The following is a 17,715-nucleotide window of genomic DNA, read 5'->3' as shown; positions in this document are numbered from 1 at the left end:
TACTTGCTCTCTCTCTCTCAAATAAAAATCTTTTAAAAAAAGAAATAGATCAGGAAAGTAATACGTGCAGAGCTTAAGTAACTTGCTCAAGGGCAAAATATTAGATCTGGAATTTGAACATAAGTAACTGGATTCTTACATAAATGATCGTAAATACAGAAAAGACATACATGGAGATGTTTATTGCAATGTTAGTCATCACAGTAACTGAAAATGGTGAATTAGTTAAATGTCCAACACCAGGAAAATGGTTCATTAAATTATGATACATGCATTCATTTTAATATTAGATTGTATTAAAAATGATGTTTACCCAAAAGTTTATATCAGGAGAAAATTTTATGACATAATACTAAGGTTTTTTAAATGTAACAAGATACATTGTATTTATAATATAATTACCACTATTAACCAAAAAGTTTTTTATTTGCATTAAAAATGAATCCGAAAGGGGCACCTGGGTGGCTCAGTCGATTGAATATCTTGACTCATGATTTCAACTCAGGTTATGATCTCAAGGGATTGCACTTACTACGGAGTCTGTTTGGGATTCTCTCCCTCCCTCTCCCTCTGTCCCTCCCGTCACTCACTGTCTCTCTCTCCCTCTCAAATAAATAAATAAATTTTTAAAATCAACTTGAAAGAAAGAATTATTTTAAAAAATTAATTATAGGGGCACCTGGGTGGCTCAGTGGGCTAAAGCCTCTGCCTTCGGCTTGGGTCATGATCCCAGGGTCCTGGTATCAAGCCAGGTATCTGCTCATCAGGGAGCCTGCTTCCTCCTCTCTCTCTGCCTGCCTCTCTGCCTACTTGTGATCTCTGTCCATCAAATAAATAAATAAATCATTTTTTAAAATTAATTATAGGGGTGCCCGGGTGGCTCAGTGTTAAGCCTCTGCCTTCGTCTCAGGTTATGATCTCAGGGTCCTGGGATCAAGCCCCGCATTGGGCTCTCTGCTCTGCAGGGAATAATAAGTAAACAAAATATTTTTAAAAATAAGAAATAAATAAATAATAATTAATTATAAAGAAAAAGGTGAAAAATTTTAAAGAAATCTGTTACTAATGGATATTATCATTGGGTAATGAAAATATGGATTTGTATTAATTTCTTCTGGTTTTGGTTTGTCATTCCCATTTCTCTATTGGACATATTTACTTTTAAAGTAGCAAAAGTGGGGATGCCTGGGTGTCTCAGTTGGTTAAGCAGCTGCCTTCGGCTCAGGTCATGATCCCGGCGTCCTGGGATCGAGTCCCACATCGGGCTCCTTGCTCAGCAGGGAGCCTGCTTCTCCCTCTGCCTCTGCCTGCCATTCTGTCTGCCTGTGCTCGCTCTCTCCCCCTCTCTCTCTCTGATAAATAAATAAAATCTTTAAAAAAAAAATAAAATAAAATAAAGTAGCAAAAGTGGGGGTGCCTGGGTGACTCGGTGGGTTAAAGCCTCTGCCTTCAGCTTGGGTCATGGTCTGAGGATCCTGGGATCGAGCCCCGAGTTGGGCTCTCTGCTCAGCAGGGAGCCTGCTTCCTCCTCTCTCTCTCTTTGCCTTCCTCTCTGTCTACTTGATCTCTGTCTATGAAATAAATAAATAAATAAAAATCTTTAAAGTAGCAAAAATGGGAGCACCTGGGTGGCTCAGTTGGTTAAGCAACTGCCTTTGGCTCAGGTCATGATCCTGGAGTCCTAGGATCAAGCTGCACATTGGGCTCCCTGCTTGGTAGGCCATCTGCTTCTCCTTCTGACCTCTCCCCTCTCATGCTCTCTCTCTCATTTTCTCTCTCTCAAATAAATAAATAAATAAAATCTTCAATAATAAATAAAGTAGCAAAAATGATAAGCTAATATTTTAAAAATAAACATCAGTTTATGAATCCTGGAAAATACTTGACTCTAAATTGATATTTGATAGAGTTAAAAAATAATGTTGATCATAGAAAGTATATATCCTCGCATATGTAATTTTTTAATTACATGAGTAATATATAATCATCATAGAAATACTAGAAAATACAAATAAGCAAAAAAGAAATTAAAAATTAAATTAGGGTCCTGGGTGGCTCAGTGGGTTAAGCCTCTGCCTTCAGCTCAAGTCATGATCTCAGGGTCCTGGAATGGAGCGCCCCATCGGGCTCTCTGCTTGGCAGGGAGCCTGCTTCCTCCTCTCTCTCTCTGCCTACTTGTGATCTCTCTCTGTGAAATAAATAAATAAAATCTTTTTTAAAATATGAAATTAAATTTCCCCAAATCTATATATCAGCAATAGAATTTTAGTGAATTTCCTTCCATACTTATTCCCATGGGAGCATACATGTTGTTTGCTTGCATGTTTGTTAACAAAACAGTATACAACTATATGTAAAAAACTACATTTTTTACTCAATAGTATATTGGATATTCTCTTCAGTGTGCGGAAGTACAGATCTACGTTATCATTTTTTTCATGGTTGCAAAGAACTCAAGTATTTGGATATAACATATTTCATTTAATCCTATTCTGTTGGATATTTGCATTGTTCTCACTTTTTTTGCAATTATAAACAATGCTTCAATGAATGATGTTTGTAATTCTTTAATTACATATATAAATACCCTGATGACTATCAGCCATTTTACTGAAATACCCTAACTAAATTTAGGGTCATATGCATAACTACTGTATTTACTCCCTTATATATATGGAATTTAATAGTAAATACAAAATAACATATCTGCATGTTTTTACATCAATAAAAGGAGATAACTACTCCTCCTGAAGATGTGAAGGAAGTTTCATCAGAAGTTGAGCATACGCCAGAAATAGAAACTGACATGCCAACTCTTTCACATGGTCCTGAGGTATGTATTTGTATTAAAATTATTTTGAAAGGTTTGATTTCATTCTTAAAAGACTTTGTACTGAAATGGATCAAAGGGGCACCTGGGTGGCTCAGTGGTAGCCTCTGCCTTCGGCTCAGGTCATGATCTCAGGGTCCTGGGATCCAGCCCCACGCCAGGCTCTCTCCTCGGCAGGGAGCCTGCTTCCCCCTCTCTCTCTCTGCCTGCCTCTCTGCCTACTTGTGATCTTTGTCTGTCAAATAAATAAATAAAATCTTTTAATAAATAAATAAAATGGATCAAGAACTCATAAAATCGATCCTATTTTTATGTAGAACTTCCTGGGAACAGAAAGATCAAAACTATGATCAGTGTTGCAATTATGCTGATATTAGCAACTAATAAATAGATATGTGAATTAGGGTAATAATGTAAAATTCATTTTTATATTAATGTATTTTTCATTCTTGGCTTATAATAATATTTTCATTTATCTGCCTAATATCATTTGTCTGTGCAATGTTAGTGACGGTTTTTCTAATGAATCACTTACATATTCGTATATTTAAGTCTCGGGCTTACAGGCTTTCTGAGTCAGGTGCTTCAGCAAGTGCAACACATGTGATCAAAGCGCCAGTGTTATTGGTATGCTTGCATTTCTTCAGGTTTCTCAAGAAAGCGGTGGAGCTAAGGTAAAAGAGAAAATACAGCAAGGAAAAGATGATGATGTGTCTTTCCTGTCTGAGGGTCAGCTAGCAGATCGAAGCTGGACTTCTTCTGAAGATGAAACAGAAATAACTGAGGAATTGGAACCAGAAGGTGATTTTTTTTTCCTTTCTTATTACCATTATTTACTTAATTCTGTGTTTTCTTTAATCTGTTAGAGCATGCCTCCTAGGACATCTTCACATAGTAGGGGATCTACTTTGTGGTACCTGTTTCTTGACCGAAATGACAGGACACGGTTCTGTGTAGTCAGCTACGGGCTGGCAGAATTGTCGCACACCTTCTTATCTCAACCTGCCATGCCACAGTGGAATTCAAGTCTTGCTGCTACCAAGGTCCCAGTTGATGTTTTCAGTGGCTTTATGTTCTCTTTGGGTTTTATACTATCATCTGGATTATTCTAGAGAAATTAACTTTTAAAAAATTAAAACTAAGAACTCAGACAAGACAACTCTTGACAAGATTTAATTTATATAATATCTAAAAGAGGTGACTACAGTGACAAAGCATTTAGGTGGTACCTAGGGGAAGGTAAATGGGAACAGGAAGATAGAGAGAAAGAGCAGATTACAGGGGGCATAAGGAAACTTGTGGGGTGACAACGGATGGGTTCACAATCTTAATTGTGATGATTTCACAGAATTATACATATGTCAAAATATCAAATTTTGCTCTTTAAATATGTGCAGTTTATTCTATGGCAATTTTGCCACAATAAAACTACAAAATTTTTTAAATGTTTCTAAATAGTAAGAATAACTTGATTGCACAATATAATTTATTAGGCTGTTAGAAAATACCCATTACTCTGTCCTCCTCTTTAAAAAGACTATTTTTGAATTTCAGAGCAAGCTATATTTTTATTATCTTTGTTTCTACTAAAACTAAACTTGGAATTTTCAGTCATTTTTTATCTTTTCTAAATTATAATGTAAAAATAAATATCTTTCCTGCTGAGAAACGTCTAGACATGATTATCATATTGTCCTTTTAAGGTTATCCTTATAACAAATGCTTGTAACAAATTGCTCCATTTCTCAAGGTATAAATATAATTGGTTTAACAGACTTGAGCCACTAAAATCTTATTTCTTAACAGATGAGGAAGAGAGATCTGCATCTGACAGCGACGAGTGTATTATTCCAGGTCCTATCTCCAAGAATATCAAACAGGTCAGTAGCTTGATGCCAGCTAGAAATGTTGCAAAATAAAGCTGCTGTTCATTCATAGTGTATCAATCTTCCTGTATGAAAATCTGAAGGCAAAAATATTTCTGGGAAAATTTTATGTATCCTCACAATCCTACCCATGTAATCATCTAGTACAAAAAGAAAATTTATATGTAGTTTCATTATGTAATGGGTCGTAACTTGTATTATTTTTGCTTACATGTTAAGAATACCTATCAACAGCAGCATTAACAGTTACTTGCTAAAACCAGTTGACTTCCCTGACTCCTTTTCAGAATGATTGTACAAAGATGTGTTAAATCCAGTCTGAGGGTGCCTAGGTGGTTTAGTAGGTTAAGCATCTGACTTTTGCTCAGGTCACAGTCTTAGGGTCCTAGAAGCTAGCCCCTCGTCAGACTTCCCACTCAGCAGGGAGTCCGCTTGTCCCTCTCCCTCTGCTCCTCCCCCTGCTCATGCTCTTTCTCCCTCTCAAATAAATAAATTAAATCTTTTTAAGAAAGAATGCAATCTGAGCTTTAAGAATTCAAAATGGGATATTGCATTTAAAACATTAATACTTTCAAGTGTGAATTCATTCATATGCTAAAATATGTCCACTGATAAACTATTAAAGTTATTTCATTTCCACCAAAACAGTAAACCTTCATAGAAGGTAATTAATCTTGTATAGGTATACTTGTTTTGTAGCACGTTGTTGAAAAGCAGTATGCAAATGGAAGTTTTGAAAACAAAATTATACTTTATATGAGAAGTATACTACTTACCAGAGCTTTTTTTTTAAGGGGGGGGGTAGTTATTCTAAAGTAAATGTAAGTGAAGTAAAAAGGCCTTAGCTTTTTCTATTCATCTACATTAATTTTCCTGAAATGATTAATTGTATTCCTTTTTCAGAATTTCTGTTTTATGGGTAAAAATTGGAATAATTTTTTCAACTCTTAAAATTCTTAGCTTAACCTCTCTGCAGAACAAACCGAAATACAAACAAAAGAATGATAAGTACAAGCAAAACAGTTCATCTGTCCAAAGTTTTATTATCATTATTAATTATAATATCACCTGATCCATGGCATCCTGATATATGGATCTTTATTGTTCAAAATCAGTAAATCAAGGAAAGAATCTTGAATATGGTTGCCTGAAGACTTCTAATTATAGCATTTAGTTCAGTTTAGCTTTTTTGCTTCATCAAACCTGAAATTGTTAAATTATTTATCAAACTAATGAATAGTAATTCTCTGGTCTCTATTAGAAACTTTTGATAATGGGACTCAAAGGGAAAATGAGTCCTTTGTGTGGGATTTAGCTCCTTAGCCATTTGTATTCGGGTTTTTCAGGAAAACCGAACAAATAGGATATATACGTACAAATATGTACATATAAAAAGATTTATTATAAGGAATTGACTCACGTGGTTATAGAGACTGAGAAGTCCCAGGAACTGTATTCAGCAAGTTAGAGACCCAGGAAAGTCAATGGTGTAGTTCCAATCTGAGTCTGAAGACCTTAAAATTAGGAGTACCAATGGCATAAGTTCCAGCTAGAAAGCAGGCAGACTGGAGACCTAAGAAGAGCCAGTGTTTCAGTTCAAGTTCAGAGTCAGGAAAAGACCAGTGTTGCTTCTGAATGCCATCAGGTGGAGGATTTCTCACCACTTTTGTTCTAGTCAGTCTTCCAACTGATTGGAGGGTGACCCATCCACCTTGGGGAGGGCAGTCTGCTTCCCTCAGTCTACCACTTCAAATGTTAATCTTATCCAGGAACAGCCAGATGGACACACCTGGAGTAATGTTTGATCAACGGTCTGAAAATCTGGTGGTCCAGTCAAGTTGACAGGTAAAATTAACTATCAAGGGTTCCCTGGGTAGCTCAGTCGATTGAACATCCAACTCTTGGATTCAGCTCAGATTATGATCTCAGGGTTGTAAGATCAAATCAAGCTCCACGTTGGGCTCCATGCTCAGACGGAAGTCTGCTTCCCCTTTCCCTCTCTCTCTGCCCCTCCCCCTGCTCATACGCAGCACTCTCTCTCTCTCTCTCTCTCTCTCTCTCTGTGTGTGTGTCTTTCAGATCAGTCAATCAATCTTTAAAAAATTTAACTATCACGTTATTTTATTAAGAGCCCTCCGTTCATTACATCAAGAGTAGTAAGACTACATGTTTGAATCAGACATTTCTTTCTCACTTATCAATAGTTCTTATGAAACACTTTGCCTACTTCATCAGAATTTTTGGATACCTATATGATTTAGCCTTTTGAACATTAGAATGAGAAATGAGATACTGAATCAGGCCTGGGGTTTAAGAAGGCAGGCAGTAAGGGATGTATTTATCTAGTCAAAGTACAAACAGCACTCATGCCTCTTGTCATAACACAGTGATTCCCAGGGATTCAGTGTCTGCAGTTTGTCAACACTTCTCCTAAGGAAGTACATATAGTATTCTGGTCCTGCCCTCTGAGGACATCTACATTAATTGGGAAGATGTGTTCATGAAAAGTCAAGTAGTTATTTGGCTATTAAATTACAATATAAAACAATGTCAGGTGACAGTACCAATAATTAATGTAATAGATATTTGAAGTAAAGAATACTCAGCTGTTTTCTTGCCTGCTTTCTCATCTTTCAAATGAATAAACTGAGGTCTTGAGCGAGAAAGTGACTTACTGGTAATCTTCCCACTAAGTAAGAAAGTTCAGAGGAAGGAGAAATTTGAAGTAACTCTTTAGTAGACTTTATGGAAGGTATGCCCAGAGCTGGCCCACCTGCCCTCTTGTGGGCTTCCTGTCTATTTTTCCTAAGTTTAAGCTGACTTGCCCTGCTTTCTTTTTTTTATTACCAAAGATAACGATGCAAACATGCCCACCCCGGAGGAGAAAAATCTAATTAACCATGCCTAGCCTCTAGGTTGGATCCATCTTTATCCGTTGTATACACTTGACCTATTTGGCTATGGCCAGTCACACAGTAAGGAGTGTTCTGCTTTAACTGTGACATCTCAAAGATGTGGATATATGGCAGCAGAGAGAAAATCATGTGCAGGGATGCATATGTGTTTCAGAAGTCAAGAATACGCTAACTAGAGCAGCCTTTTTTTTTTTTAAGATTTTATTTATTTATTTGACAGAGATCACAAGTAGACAGAGAGGCAGGCAGAGAGAGAGAGGAGGAAGCAGTTTCCCTACTGAGCAGAGAGCCCATTGTGGGGCTTGATCCCAGGACCTTGGGATCATGACCTGAGCCGAAGGCAGAGGCTTTAACCCACTGAGCCATCCAGGCGCCCCAAGCAGCTTTTTTATATAAGAGGATAGAAGAGTTTAGATATAATGCTGAAAGCCAAACATTTTGGATTTTATCTAATAGATACTAGGGAGAAATTGTAATAGTTCATTTTATTTTCTAAACATTGTATTCATCATTCAAAAGTAACTTTCAAAGTGTGGGAAAATGTTACCTAAATTATAGCACCTTAGACCAAACAATTTTTAACTGGGGGGAGGGGTATTTTATCCCCCAGGGGACATTTGGCAGAATCTGAAGGCATTCTGGATTGTCACACTGGGTGGGACTGCTATTAGCATGTAATAGGTAGGGGTTAAGGTTAAGGTTGCTGCTCAACAAGCTACAATGCACAGGACTCACAGCAAAGAACTATCTGGCCCAAAATGTCAATAGTGCTGAGGCTGAGAAATCCGTCATTCAGGGGAACCGTGTGTATTGGCAGCATTGCTAGCATCTCAGCGGAATTGTTCAACGCCCTTGACTAAGACAGAATAAGGAACTTCGATTTAACAAGGAAGTTTAGTGAAAGAAAGAACTACTCCTCTACAATATCCAACTAATTCTAATGTACGCATCTATTTTTTCCTTAGAATAAACTGGCTTTTTTTCTTATTATTCCTGGGAAAGTAATTTGTGTTACTTCGCTACAGCCTGCTACAGTCTTGACTACCATTCCAAATGTGATTTATTATAATGGTTTAAGATGCTTTCTCCAATGTGTGAATACCATTTAAAGGAGGCAACTGCTGTATGCAATGCTTTATGCCTCAGTAACCCTTGTTTTTAAAAATTTTACTTTTAGTAGAAAGTACTAACCAGTATTTTATATTAATAGGTGATATTTAATTGTGTTAAATTATTTACCAAATAGAGGGGCACCTGGGTGGCTCAATGGGTTAAGCCAATGCCTTCAGCTCAGGTCATGATCTCAGAGTCCTGGGATAGAGTTCCGCATCAGGCTCTCTGCTCAGCAGGGAGCCTGCTTAACTCTCTCTCTCTCTCTGCCTGTCTCTCTGTCTACTTTTGATCTCTATCAAATAAATAAATAAAATCTTTTAAAAAAAATTTTTTTAAATTATTTACAAAATAGAATAAAATAGTTTAATCTGTAAACATAGGAACAAACCTCAAGAGGTCATCATACTCATGAAATAAAGTATTTTATAGTGATTATACTAGTTTTTCTATGTGCTACTTTAATAGTCATTCAGTATGAGTCACAGAACATTTTTCTTTAAAAATCCCAAAAGTAGTACAAGGAACTCCTAAATATACTTCACCCATATCCATCAACTGTTAACATTTTGCTACATTGTTTATCATTTCTGTTGTCTCTCCTATATTTGTATATGTGCACCTACATACGTATATATACACATTCTTGCATACATAATTATAATGAATCATTTCAGTGTTGCAGAAGTCAGGTTCGTTTACTCTTAAATACTTCAGAATAATAATATAATACCATTATTTAATCTACAGTTCCCATTAAAATTTTGCCAAATGTTCCAGTAGTATAATTTATAGCCTTTGATTAATCTGGTCCAGGATCCAATCCAGATTGCACGCTGTGTTTAACTTTCCTGTCTCATTAGCCTCTGTAATCCATAATGATGGTTGCAATCTTTCTTTATGTTGGTTCTTTCAGATTAACATTTTTTCAGAATCCAGGCCATTTATATTGTAGACTATCCTTCAGTTTGGATTAATGTGATGTTTCCTCATATTAGATTCAGCTATGTGTTTTGGTGGGAATACGACAAAGGCAGGGCTATGTCCTTTCCAGGCCATTATGTCAGGAGGAACAGGATGTCATCATTGTCTGTTGAGGATGTTAACTTTCGTCAGGGTGTTGTTAGCGTAAAACCTTTTTTAAGCTTAAAAATCCTTCTGGCTCATTAGTTTCTTTCTTTACCTCTTTCTCAAGAACTGCTTCAGGTTGAAATCTTAGGACAGTGATACATGGCTTTTATCAGAAGGAAGGTAATACTGAATGGCTCTCATGTGCTAAATTAGCACATCCTATAGAATATGTCCTTTAATTTTCACAGTCCTGCGTTCATTAGCATCTGCTATGTGTCATAAAAGAAGCAGTCCCTGGCTTCAGAGAGGTCACAGTCTACAGAGGAAACACAATGAGTGCACAGTGGTTAGCACGAGGAGAATGGAAGGCACAGGGTGCTGTGGGAACTTTCAAGCAGGTACCTAACAACGTGAGGGACCCTCATCAAGAAAGACTTCCTAAAGTCAGTGAAGTTTGAGCCAAGTGTTTAAGGTGATTAGGAATTAGTAAGAGTCATGGTGGGATCATTACAGGTCAAAGGAACAATTTAAGAATTAGGGAGAGTGTGGATCATGGCTCTTTCTGGAAATCAGTGGTTTTCAGATGGTTTCAGTGGTTTTCTACGTTATGGCACACCTGTGGAGGCTCAGGAGAAGATGCTGAAAAGATGGGCACGTCCTGACCATTAAGGCCTCTGTGTATCATCTGAGAAGGTTAAAGTCTATCCTGAAGTTCTATGGGCAGCCAATGAGGGCTTTTAAGGGAGGATGAAGATCACTCACTAATTAAACCAATACTTAGCATTTGCTGTGTTCCAAGCTTTATTCTAGACAGTGAAGAAGGGAAATAATCCTCTTGCTCTTAGGGAGTTTACACTCTTGAATCGCATTTTAAAAGAGCATGCTATCAATAATGTAAAGAATAGATTAGAGGCACAGAGACTAATTAAAAAGTAATTAGAGAACGCTACTCTGTGGTTATCCCCACTTGATAGATTTTTTTTAATTGCCTCTACCCTATAATGTCACAAAAGTGAGACTAGAAGTAGTGTCCCAGATAAGTATCATTTATGCCAGTTACACTGTGAATCTGAATTACCTGCTAACTGCGTAAGCAATTTAAGATCACACAGTTTCTTTTTTTCATGATTCAGAATCTCACAGCTCCAGTTATCTCTTAGAAACGTTGATCCTTAGAAGGAATCTAACAGATTTCCCAGGACTTAGACATATTACTTGGTTCTTCCTCTTTTCTTCATGTCTGTGATGTATAATTAATCATAGATTACTTCATTTTGTTTCATTTCATTTACAACATTTATGAGCTTCGCTTTGTCAGAGTGAAATGCTTGTCCCCTCCTTTTCTTTCCAAAGTGGCATAATTAGTGTTAGCATCTTTTTTAACAGGCTACATAAAGTTTAGTGGCTGGATTAAATCAAGTCATTAACATAATGTGCTACCCAATTTGCCCCTATCTCTCTTCGTTTCCAGGACATCAAAGTGCCACAGAGCACCAGTGTAATTGGGCCTTGCTGGCCTGTCAGATTCCGTCAGCCTGATGACTGCTGCTTTTACTGAAAAGCTTCTAGGCATGATAATTAAGGGGGGGAGGGGAGGAGCCTGAAAAATGTAAAACTTTGGACATTTTTCTATGAATATTTTATTAATTTGAATAATCAGAAGTTAACAGTATCAATTTGATGTATAATACATTGATTAAAAGCCTTGTTTTAGGTCCTTAAAATAGACATCAAAACCAAAAATTTGCATCTGCCATGGCATTAAAAAAAAGAATTAACAAACCTTCTTGCAGAGTATTTCTAGTTTTATCACTTAAACCATGGAGCCTTCCATTTTCACGATGAAATGTACAACCATCAGCTTACAGATTTCTTCAGGTGTGTGCACAGGTGAGAATGGGAGCTCACGCTGGAAGAGCAGTGGACTCTTCTGTGCATGGCATATTTACATCTCTCTGCTTCTACTAATAGCAGTTTGTAAAAATGTCATATTCAATTGGACTAAATTACAATTCCACCTAGAAAGCAGGTCCTCCTGAACTATATGAGCTGGCATTCCCAGGCGATTGCAATAATGATCTTCAGCAACATATGTATTAAAGATTTGAAGGGCAAAATGGCGTAAAGCAACTCATTACTTTTAGAAGTCACGTATTAAAAATTACTAAATCACTTCAGAATCAAATATGATATCCTATCGGTGGGTAAAGTAATTCCCTCCCAATAGTTTACATATGGAAGCTTAAGCTAATAGAATAAGTTTCAAAATATATTTTAGGTTAAAACAAGAAATGTTGAATTACTTCCTGGTAGTAATTACTTCCAAAACTCTTTTTCATGTTTTGCAACTTAATTATCTCTTCCTAATATACTAGGGACATCTTTGCAATAGCAATATACTCCATTTCTTTTAACACATCCATAATATTCCTACCCCACAGCTCTACCATATTGACTTAAACCCCTTTTGGTGGACCCTTAGTTTTCTACCAGTGTTTTCTAATACAAACATTTCTGGTTAAAGCAACAATAGATATTAATTTCTGCTTTCCCACATCACACCTTTGCCAAACTGATGGTTAAGAAATTATACCTCACTGATAATTCCATTACAAAGAAGCAAAAGAGGGAAAATATTTGTATCTATGTACATATGTACTTTTACATGAGCATACAGATACAACATTTAGGTTTATGTAAGCAAAGAAAATGTCTAAAAGTATATAATCCAAACACCATTAGCAGTATTTCTGAGACATGGCTCAGGGTGGGGGTCAGAAAACTATGGCCCATGTCAAACACATCCCTCTACCTGTTTTTGTAAATAAAGTTTTATTGGAACAGAGCCACACCCATCACATGTAAATACATATTGTCTATGTTCTGTACTCATTTTACAAGAGCTAAATATTTGTAACAGAGACCATATGGCCTGCAATGCAAAAAATATTGGCGGTCTGAGCCTTTACAGCAAAAAACTGCCAACCCCTGAGTTGGGAGGAAACAAGGAACTTTTCTACTTTACTTTTTAGGATTTATATTGTTGGATTATTTTTAATGATGAGTGTAGATCGCTTCTAGAAAGTAAATAATGTGTAGGCTAATTCTACTAAAATGTTAAATAACGATTTAAACGATACTAAAATCGTTAAAGAATGATTTAATTATTTTAGAAGTTTTTTTAAAAGATTTTATTTATTTATTTACTTGTTTGTTGATTTATTTATTTGATAGAGGGCACGCGTAGGGGGAGGAGCAGAGAGAGATGCAGACTCCCCACTGAGCAGGGAGCCAGAGGGGCTCCATCCCAGGACCCCGGGATCATGACCTGAGCCAAAGGCAGACACTTAACTAACTGAACCACCCAGGCATCCCTTTAGAAGCCTTTTAATAAATATTTTAGAAAGGGTCAACAAATGTAGGTTGAATCTTTTTTGGTTTAGTGCAGTGATTCTCAAAATTTGGTCCCCAGACCAGCATCACCTGAGAACTTGTGAGGATGCAGATTCTTGGACCCCACCCCAGACCTCATGAATCAGAAACTCAAGAGACTGGGTCCCAGCAATCTGTGTGTTTGTAATCAAACTTTTCAGGTTATTCTGGCTTGTGCTAGAGTTTGCGAACAACTTGAGGGAAAAGCAGTACTTCTCACTGTGACTGAACACTAGGATCACCTAGAGAGCATTTTTAAATGCCAGGGCCCGGCTCCATTAGGATCAGCTAAATCCAAATTTCGTTTAAAGCTCCCCCGGTGATACTAATGTTCAGCCAAAATTGAGAACCACTGTACTATAACATCTGTTTTCAATGATGGTGGAAAAGGGATGGCGTATCAAAATCACCTGAAATTGAGGGTAATTTTTAAAATTCTCTCCTTCCTTCACATGAACTGCCATAGTAAGCCACAGTTAATGATGGAAATGTGTCATATCCCTCAGGTGTATTAGGACAGGAAAAAATATTCCAACCATTGCTTTAGAACATGTGGTAACAAGCTTCTATAATTTGCTGACCCTTATAGATGCAGCAATTTACATGGTGTATGAGGGAGACCATGACAGTATTCTAAAAATAAGCTCTCTAAACCCTAGCACCATTTTTTTTCTCCACCTCTGAAGTTTTCAATATTTATAGTAATTGTTCAATTGTTCTCAGAACCAATGAGAAAAGATAGGTCACTGCCACAGATGAAAGCTGGGGTTTTTTATTTTGTTTATTAAAAACATTGTTATCTCAACAGAACAGTGTGAGTTTCTCTTTACTCTTATTTCTCCCAGAGAGCTGGTATAGATCATCACCTTCTACTTCCATTTTGTATCTGTCATTTCACTATAAAGTACCAAGTTCTACCTATGGTGGCTCCTAAGAGGTAGGCTTTGTTTCTATTTATTTACACACATACACCCCCCACACACACACACCCCACACACATTTTTATGGTGATAAATATAATACTCATGTAAATTCATGTAACCATTTGAGGAGTAATTTGAATTTCTCATATCTCTCACTTAGCAATTCTCCTAAGAGAATCACTCACATACGCAGGAAAACAAAGGGATGGACAATGCGACATTGTCTGTTCATAACAAAAAATTGTGAACAACTCAGTTGTTTATCAGTAGAGAAAAAAACTGGACTATAGATTGTGTATGCAATATGAATGGAATTCTGTATAAAGTATGATTGAATTCGATTTTAATTATAAACACAAATTTCTAAATATCGTATTGAGTAAAAAAACAGAAGTTGCAGAATGATTAATAGAGGAGGCTATCACTAATATGAAATGTAAAAACAGAAAGCAGTACTATCTGTTAATGGACATATACATATGTTGCAGGAAACATACCAGCATGATTGGGAGTGATACACATCACTTTCAGGATGCTGGTTTCCTCTGGGGGAAGGAGAAGAAGGAAATAGGTGGGGACTTTAGCTGCATCTGAAATGTTTTATTTCTTCAGTAACAACAAAAAGTTTGAGTCAGATACAGCAAAATGGTAACCTCTGTTTAAGATGTTGAGTCCCTGAGTATACCAAATTACTTTCTATACTTTATAATTTTACAGAAATGCTTATTCTGTAGAGAAATAAAACTCACGTGTAATCTCAACCGAGTTAGAGTTAAATCTGACTGACTGATACAAGTTGCAAAACCTTTCTCATAGGCCATTCTCAGTTAAGGAATACTATGTTTAAGGGCTGTCAAGTATAATTAATTTTTAGGAGGCTAATAGTTCAGCTCCAGTGTAGCTGCTCTGATGTCGGAAGAATTCAGCATGATCCTCTAAGTAAACAAAAAATTTAAACATACCAATAAAAGCTTAAGTAAATACTATAGAAAAATATGGCCTAAAAATGAATTAACATCAATCAGGAAGCAATTGTGGAGTTGAGCCAAAATCATGAGAGCTGTAACTTTTTTTTCTCTGGGAGTAATAGTAGCTGTCATCACATTTCTAGATCATTCAATCATATAATATGTAGTGTCCATCTATACAGACAACTAAAAATAAGTTGCTTGCAATTCATATTTGAGTGATTTCTATTACTTCTGTCACCACAGTCAGAATTTTTAAATGTTCTTTTTATATGCCGACATCAACATCTTTTCTAACTAGGGAAGTTAATAGGGCAGTTGGTGAAGGAGACAAAAAAAGTAACATCATACTTAGTAACAAACACTCATACATACAGAAAACAGGAGGGATGCCTGGGTGGCTCAGTCCATTAAGTGTCGGATTCTTCATTTCAGCTCAGGTCATGATCTCAGGGTCATGGAATGGAGGCCTGAGGTGGCCTCCACGCTCAGTGTGGAGTGTGAAGAGATTTTCTTTCCCCCCACGGGGGCCCCACACCCTGCATGCAAGCTCTCTCTACAAAAAAAAAAAAAAAAGGAAACAGGAAAAGCCTAAAGCCTAGACTGTATGGCAAACTTCCTATTGTGAAGGCTATTAATGTCCTGCCCAAGAGCCTCCGTCATGTTCTAGTGATTCTGAAGAGACATTACTATGCATCTATCTGCAGAGGCTTTGCTTCGTCATCCAAGTATCCTTATCCCTTCCCAGGCTCCTAAAGGAACTATTTTCATTGCTTTATTATGAAAAATTTCAAACATACAAAAAAGCTGAAATAATAGTAACCTGCCATCTCAGTTCTACAATACTGACCTGTCTTTGAAATACTCTTATTTAACTTAAATCTAGAACAGCAAGATTTCTGAATATTTTTCAATAGTTATTCATCACCAGCTTACCAAAACCGGGAAGACACAGTAAATATTTGTTCAAAGAGAAAACACTAATAATTGCCGCTTCACCTATTTCTGGCAACATACAAAAGATAATCTGAATATATAAAAGATGTTCAATCTCCCTTGACTCTGTATCTTTTACTGACTATTGAGGGCTACTATGTGCCAGATAAAATGTGGAACAGCAGAAGAGTAATAAAAATACAGCTCTGGCCTCCAGGAGCTCACAGTCTCCAGAGAGAGGCAGGTGGGTAAAAAAATCCAGGCAGTATAATATGACTGAGGGTGCCGTGAGGGTCCAGTGGGGGAACCAGCCTGCTCTGGAAGATTTGTGATGCCATCATAAAAGGACAGCATGGGGCGCCTGGGTGGCTCAGTGGGTTAAACTGCTGCCTTCGGCTCAGGTCATGATCTCAGGGTCCTGGGATGGAGTCCCGCATCGGGCTCTCTGCTCAGCGGGGAGCCTGCTTCCTCCTCTCTCTCTCTCTGCCTGCCTCTCTGCCTACTTGTAATCTCTCTCTGTCAAATAAATAAATAAAATCTTAAATAAATAAATAAATAAATAAATAAATAAATAAATAAAAGGACAGCATGTGTGGCCCAGGGCCTAAAATAAGCAGAATTTTGTCGGATAGAGAAGATTTTCGACAGGAAACCTGAGCTCTATAAACAGCACACCCCTGGTCCAGGAAAATGGCTGGAGTGAAGGTTCATCCGTTTTCAAGCAGAAAGGTGATACCTGATTTGTTTTTAGAGGGAGAATTTAGCCACAAGAAGAGTAGTTGCCGCCGCAGACAAGGGATTAGGGCAAGAGTGCCTCACCTCTTTTCCAGCCCTGAAATTAGATCCACTTTGCAGAAAGAAACCACATGCGGTTTTGTCTTTATCTCCCCAGTAGCTGATACAGTGTTGAAATATCATAAGCTTTCAATAATTTGACGAATCGTTGAGGTATTTAAGAAGTAAAATGAACAGGAATGGGTCATCTGTAGGATGTGGTAGGTATGAAAACTGGGGATGGCAGAAGTGGCCCCACAGTCTCCTGGTTGTCTGTGACCAGGTGGATAGGAAGCTGCAGAGGATGAATGGAGTTTGGGGGAAAGGAGAGAATTTGAGTTCATTTCTGTCACTAAGTTGGAGTTGTCAGTTATACGGTTGGAAGTGCTTCCTAATCTTCAAAATTTTAATATATAATCTAGTTGAACTTTCGATGCACAGAGGCGAGAACACACCAGAATTGTTCCGATGTTGAAAAATAAATTGGCTTGCCCGTTAGCCAAAATATATCAGGTTTGGAAAATTCTTTATTCAGAGCATGCTTCCCTAAATACATACAATTAGGATAATTTGGAACTTCTCCCTTTTTTGATGTATTTTAAGTTGGTTTATGCAGTGTAAAAAGAACAAAGAAATGGTAACTTCTGTTTGGAATATTAGAGAATGTAGAAGGACATAGGATAGAGGTAATGAGGTTGGGGTAGGATAGGGGTGGGGTGGAAAACAGTAACAAAAGACTGGACCAGAAGAAAGGAGGTGATGTCATGTGAGGAATTTTAAAGCTCTTTTATTTATTTGTATAATACAGTAGGTTTTCTTTTGGTTTGTTTGGTATTGAAGTTTTGGTTTGTTTCTTCGGCTGTAATCTAC

The 17,715-nt window shown here is 37.2% G+C and overlaps 1 protein-coding gene across 7 annotated transcripts in view; it reads left to right on the top strand.

The window, feature by feature from the left end:
• The window catches only part of RPGRIP1L (RPGRIP1 like), a 135,817-nt gene that overhangs the window by 58,351 nt on the left and 59,751 nt on the right, over window positions 1-17,715 (top strand). For 6 of the 7 annotated variants that reach the window (XR_001178151.2, XR_001178150.2, XR_001178149.2 and 3 more), the window contains 3 exons: window positions 2,732-2,833; window positions 3,478-3,631; window positions 4,637-4,710. Coding sequence is in view for 2 of the 7 variants with exons in the window: in XM_004744191.3 (XP_004744248.1) it covers window positions 2,732-2,833; window positions 3,478-3,631; window positions 4,637-4,710 (330 nt within the window). In the remaining 5 variants the exon portion in view is untranslated. Of the gene's footprint in view, window positions 1-2,731; window positions 2,834-3,477; window positions 3,632-4,636; window positions 4,711-6,485; window positions 6,572-17,715 lie in introns of those variants that run through there. The other variant, XM_004744193.3, reaches the window with a different exon arrangement.

The sequence above is a fragment of the Mustela putorius genome, unplaced genomic scaffold (assembly GCF_011764305.1).
Source record: "Mustela putorius furo isolate JIRA1106 unplaced genomic scaffold, ASM1176430v1.1 tig00000174_pilon_pilon_pilon, whole genome shotgun sequence".
In the NCBI taxonomy this organism is placed as follows: domain Eukaryota; kingdom Metazoa; phylum Chordata; class Mammalia; order Carnivora; family Mustelidae; genus Mustela; species Mustela putorius.
Note: the sequence above shows the minus strand (reverse complement) of the source record. Positions and strands in the feature narration are given on the sequence as shown.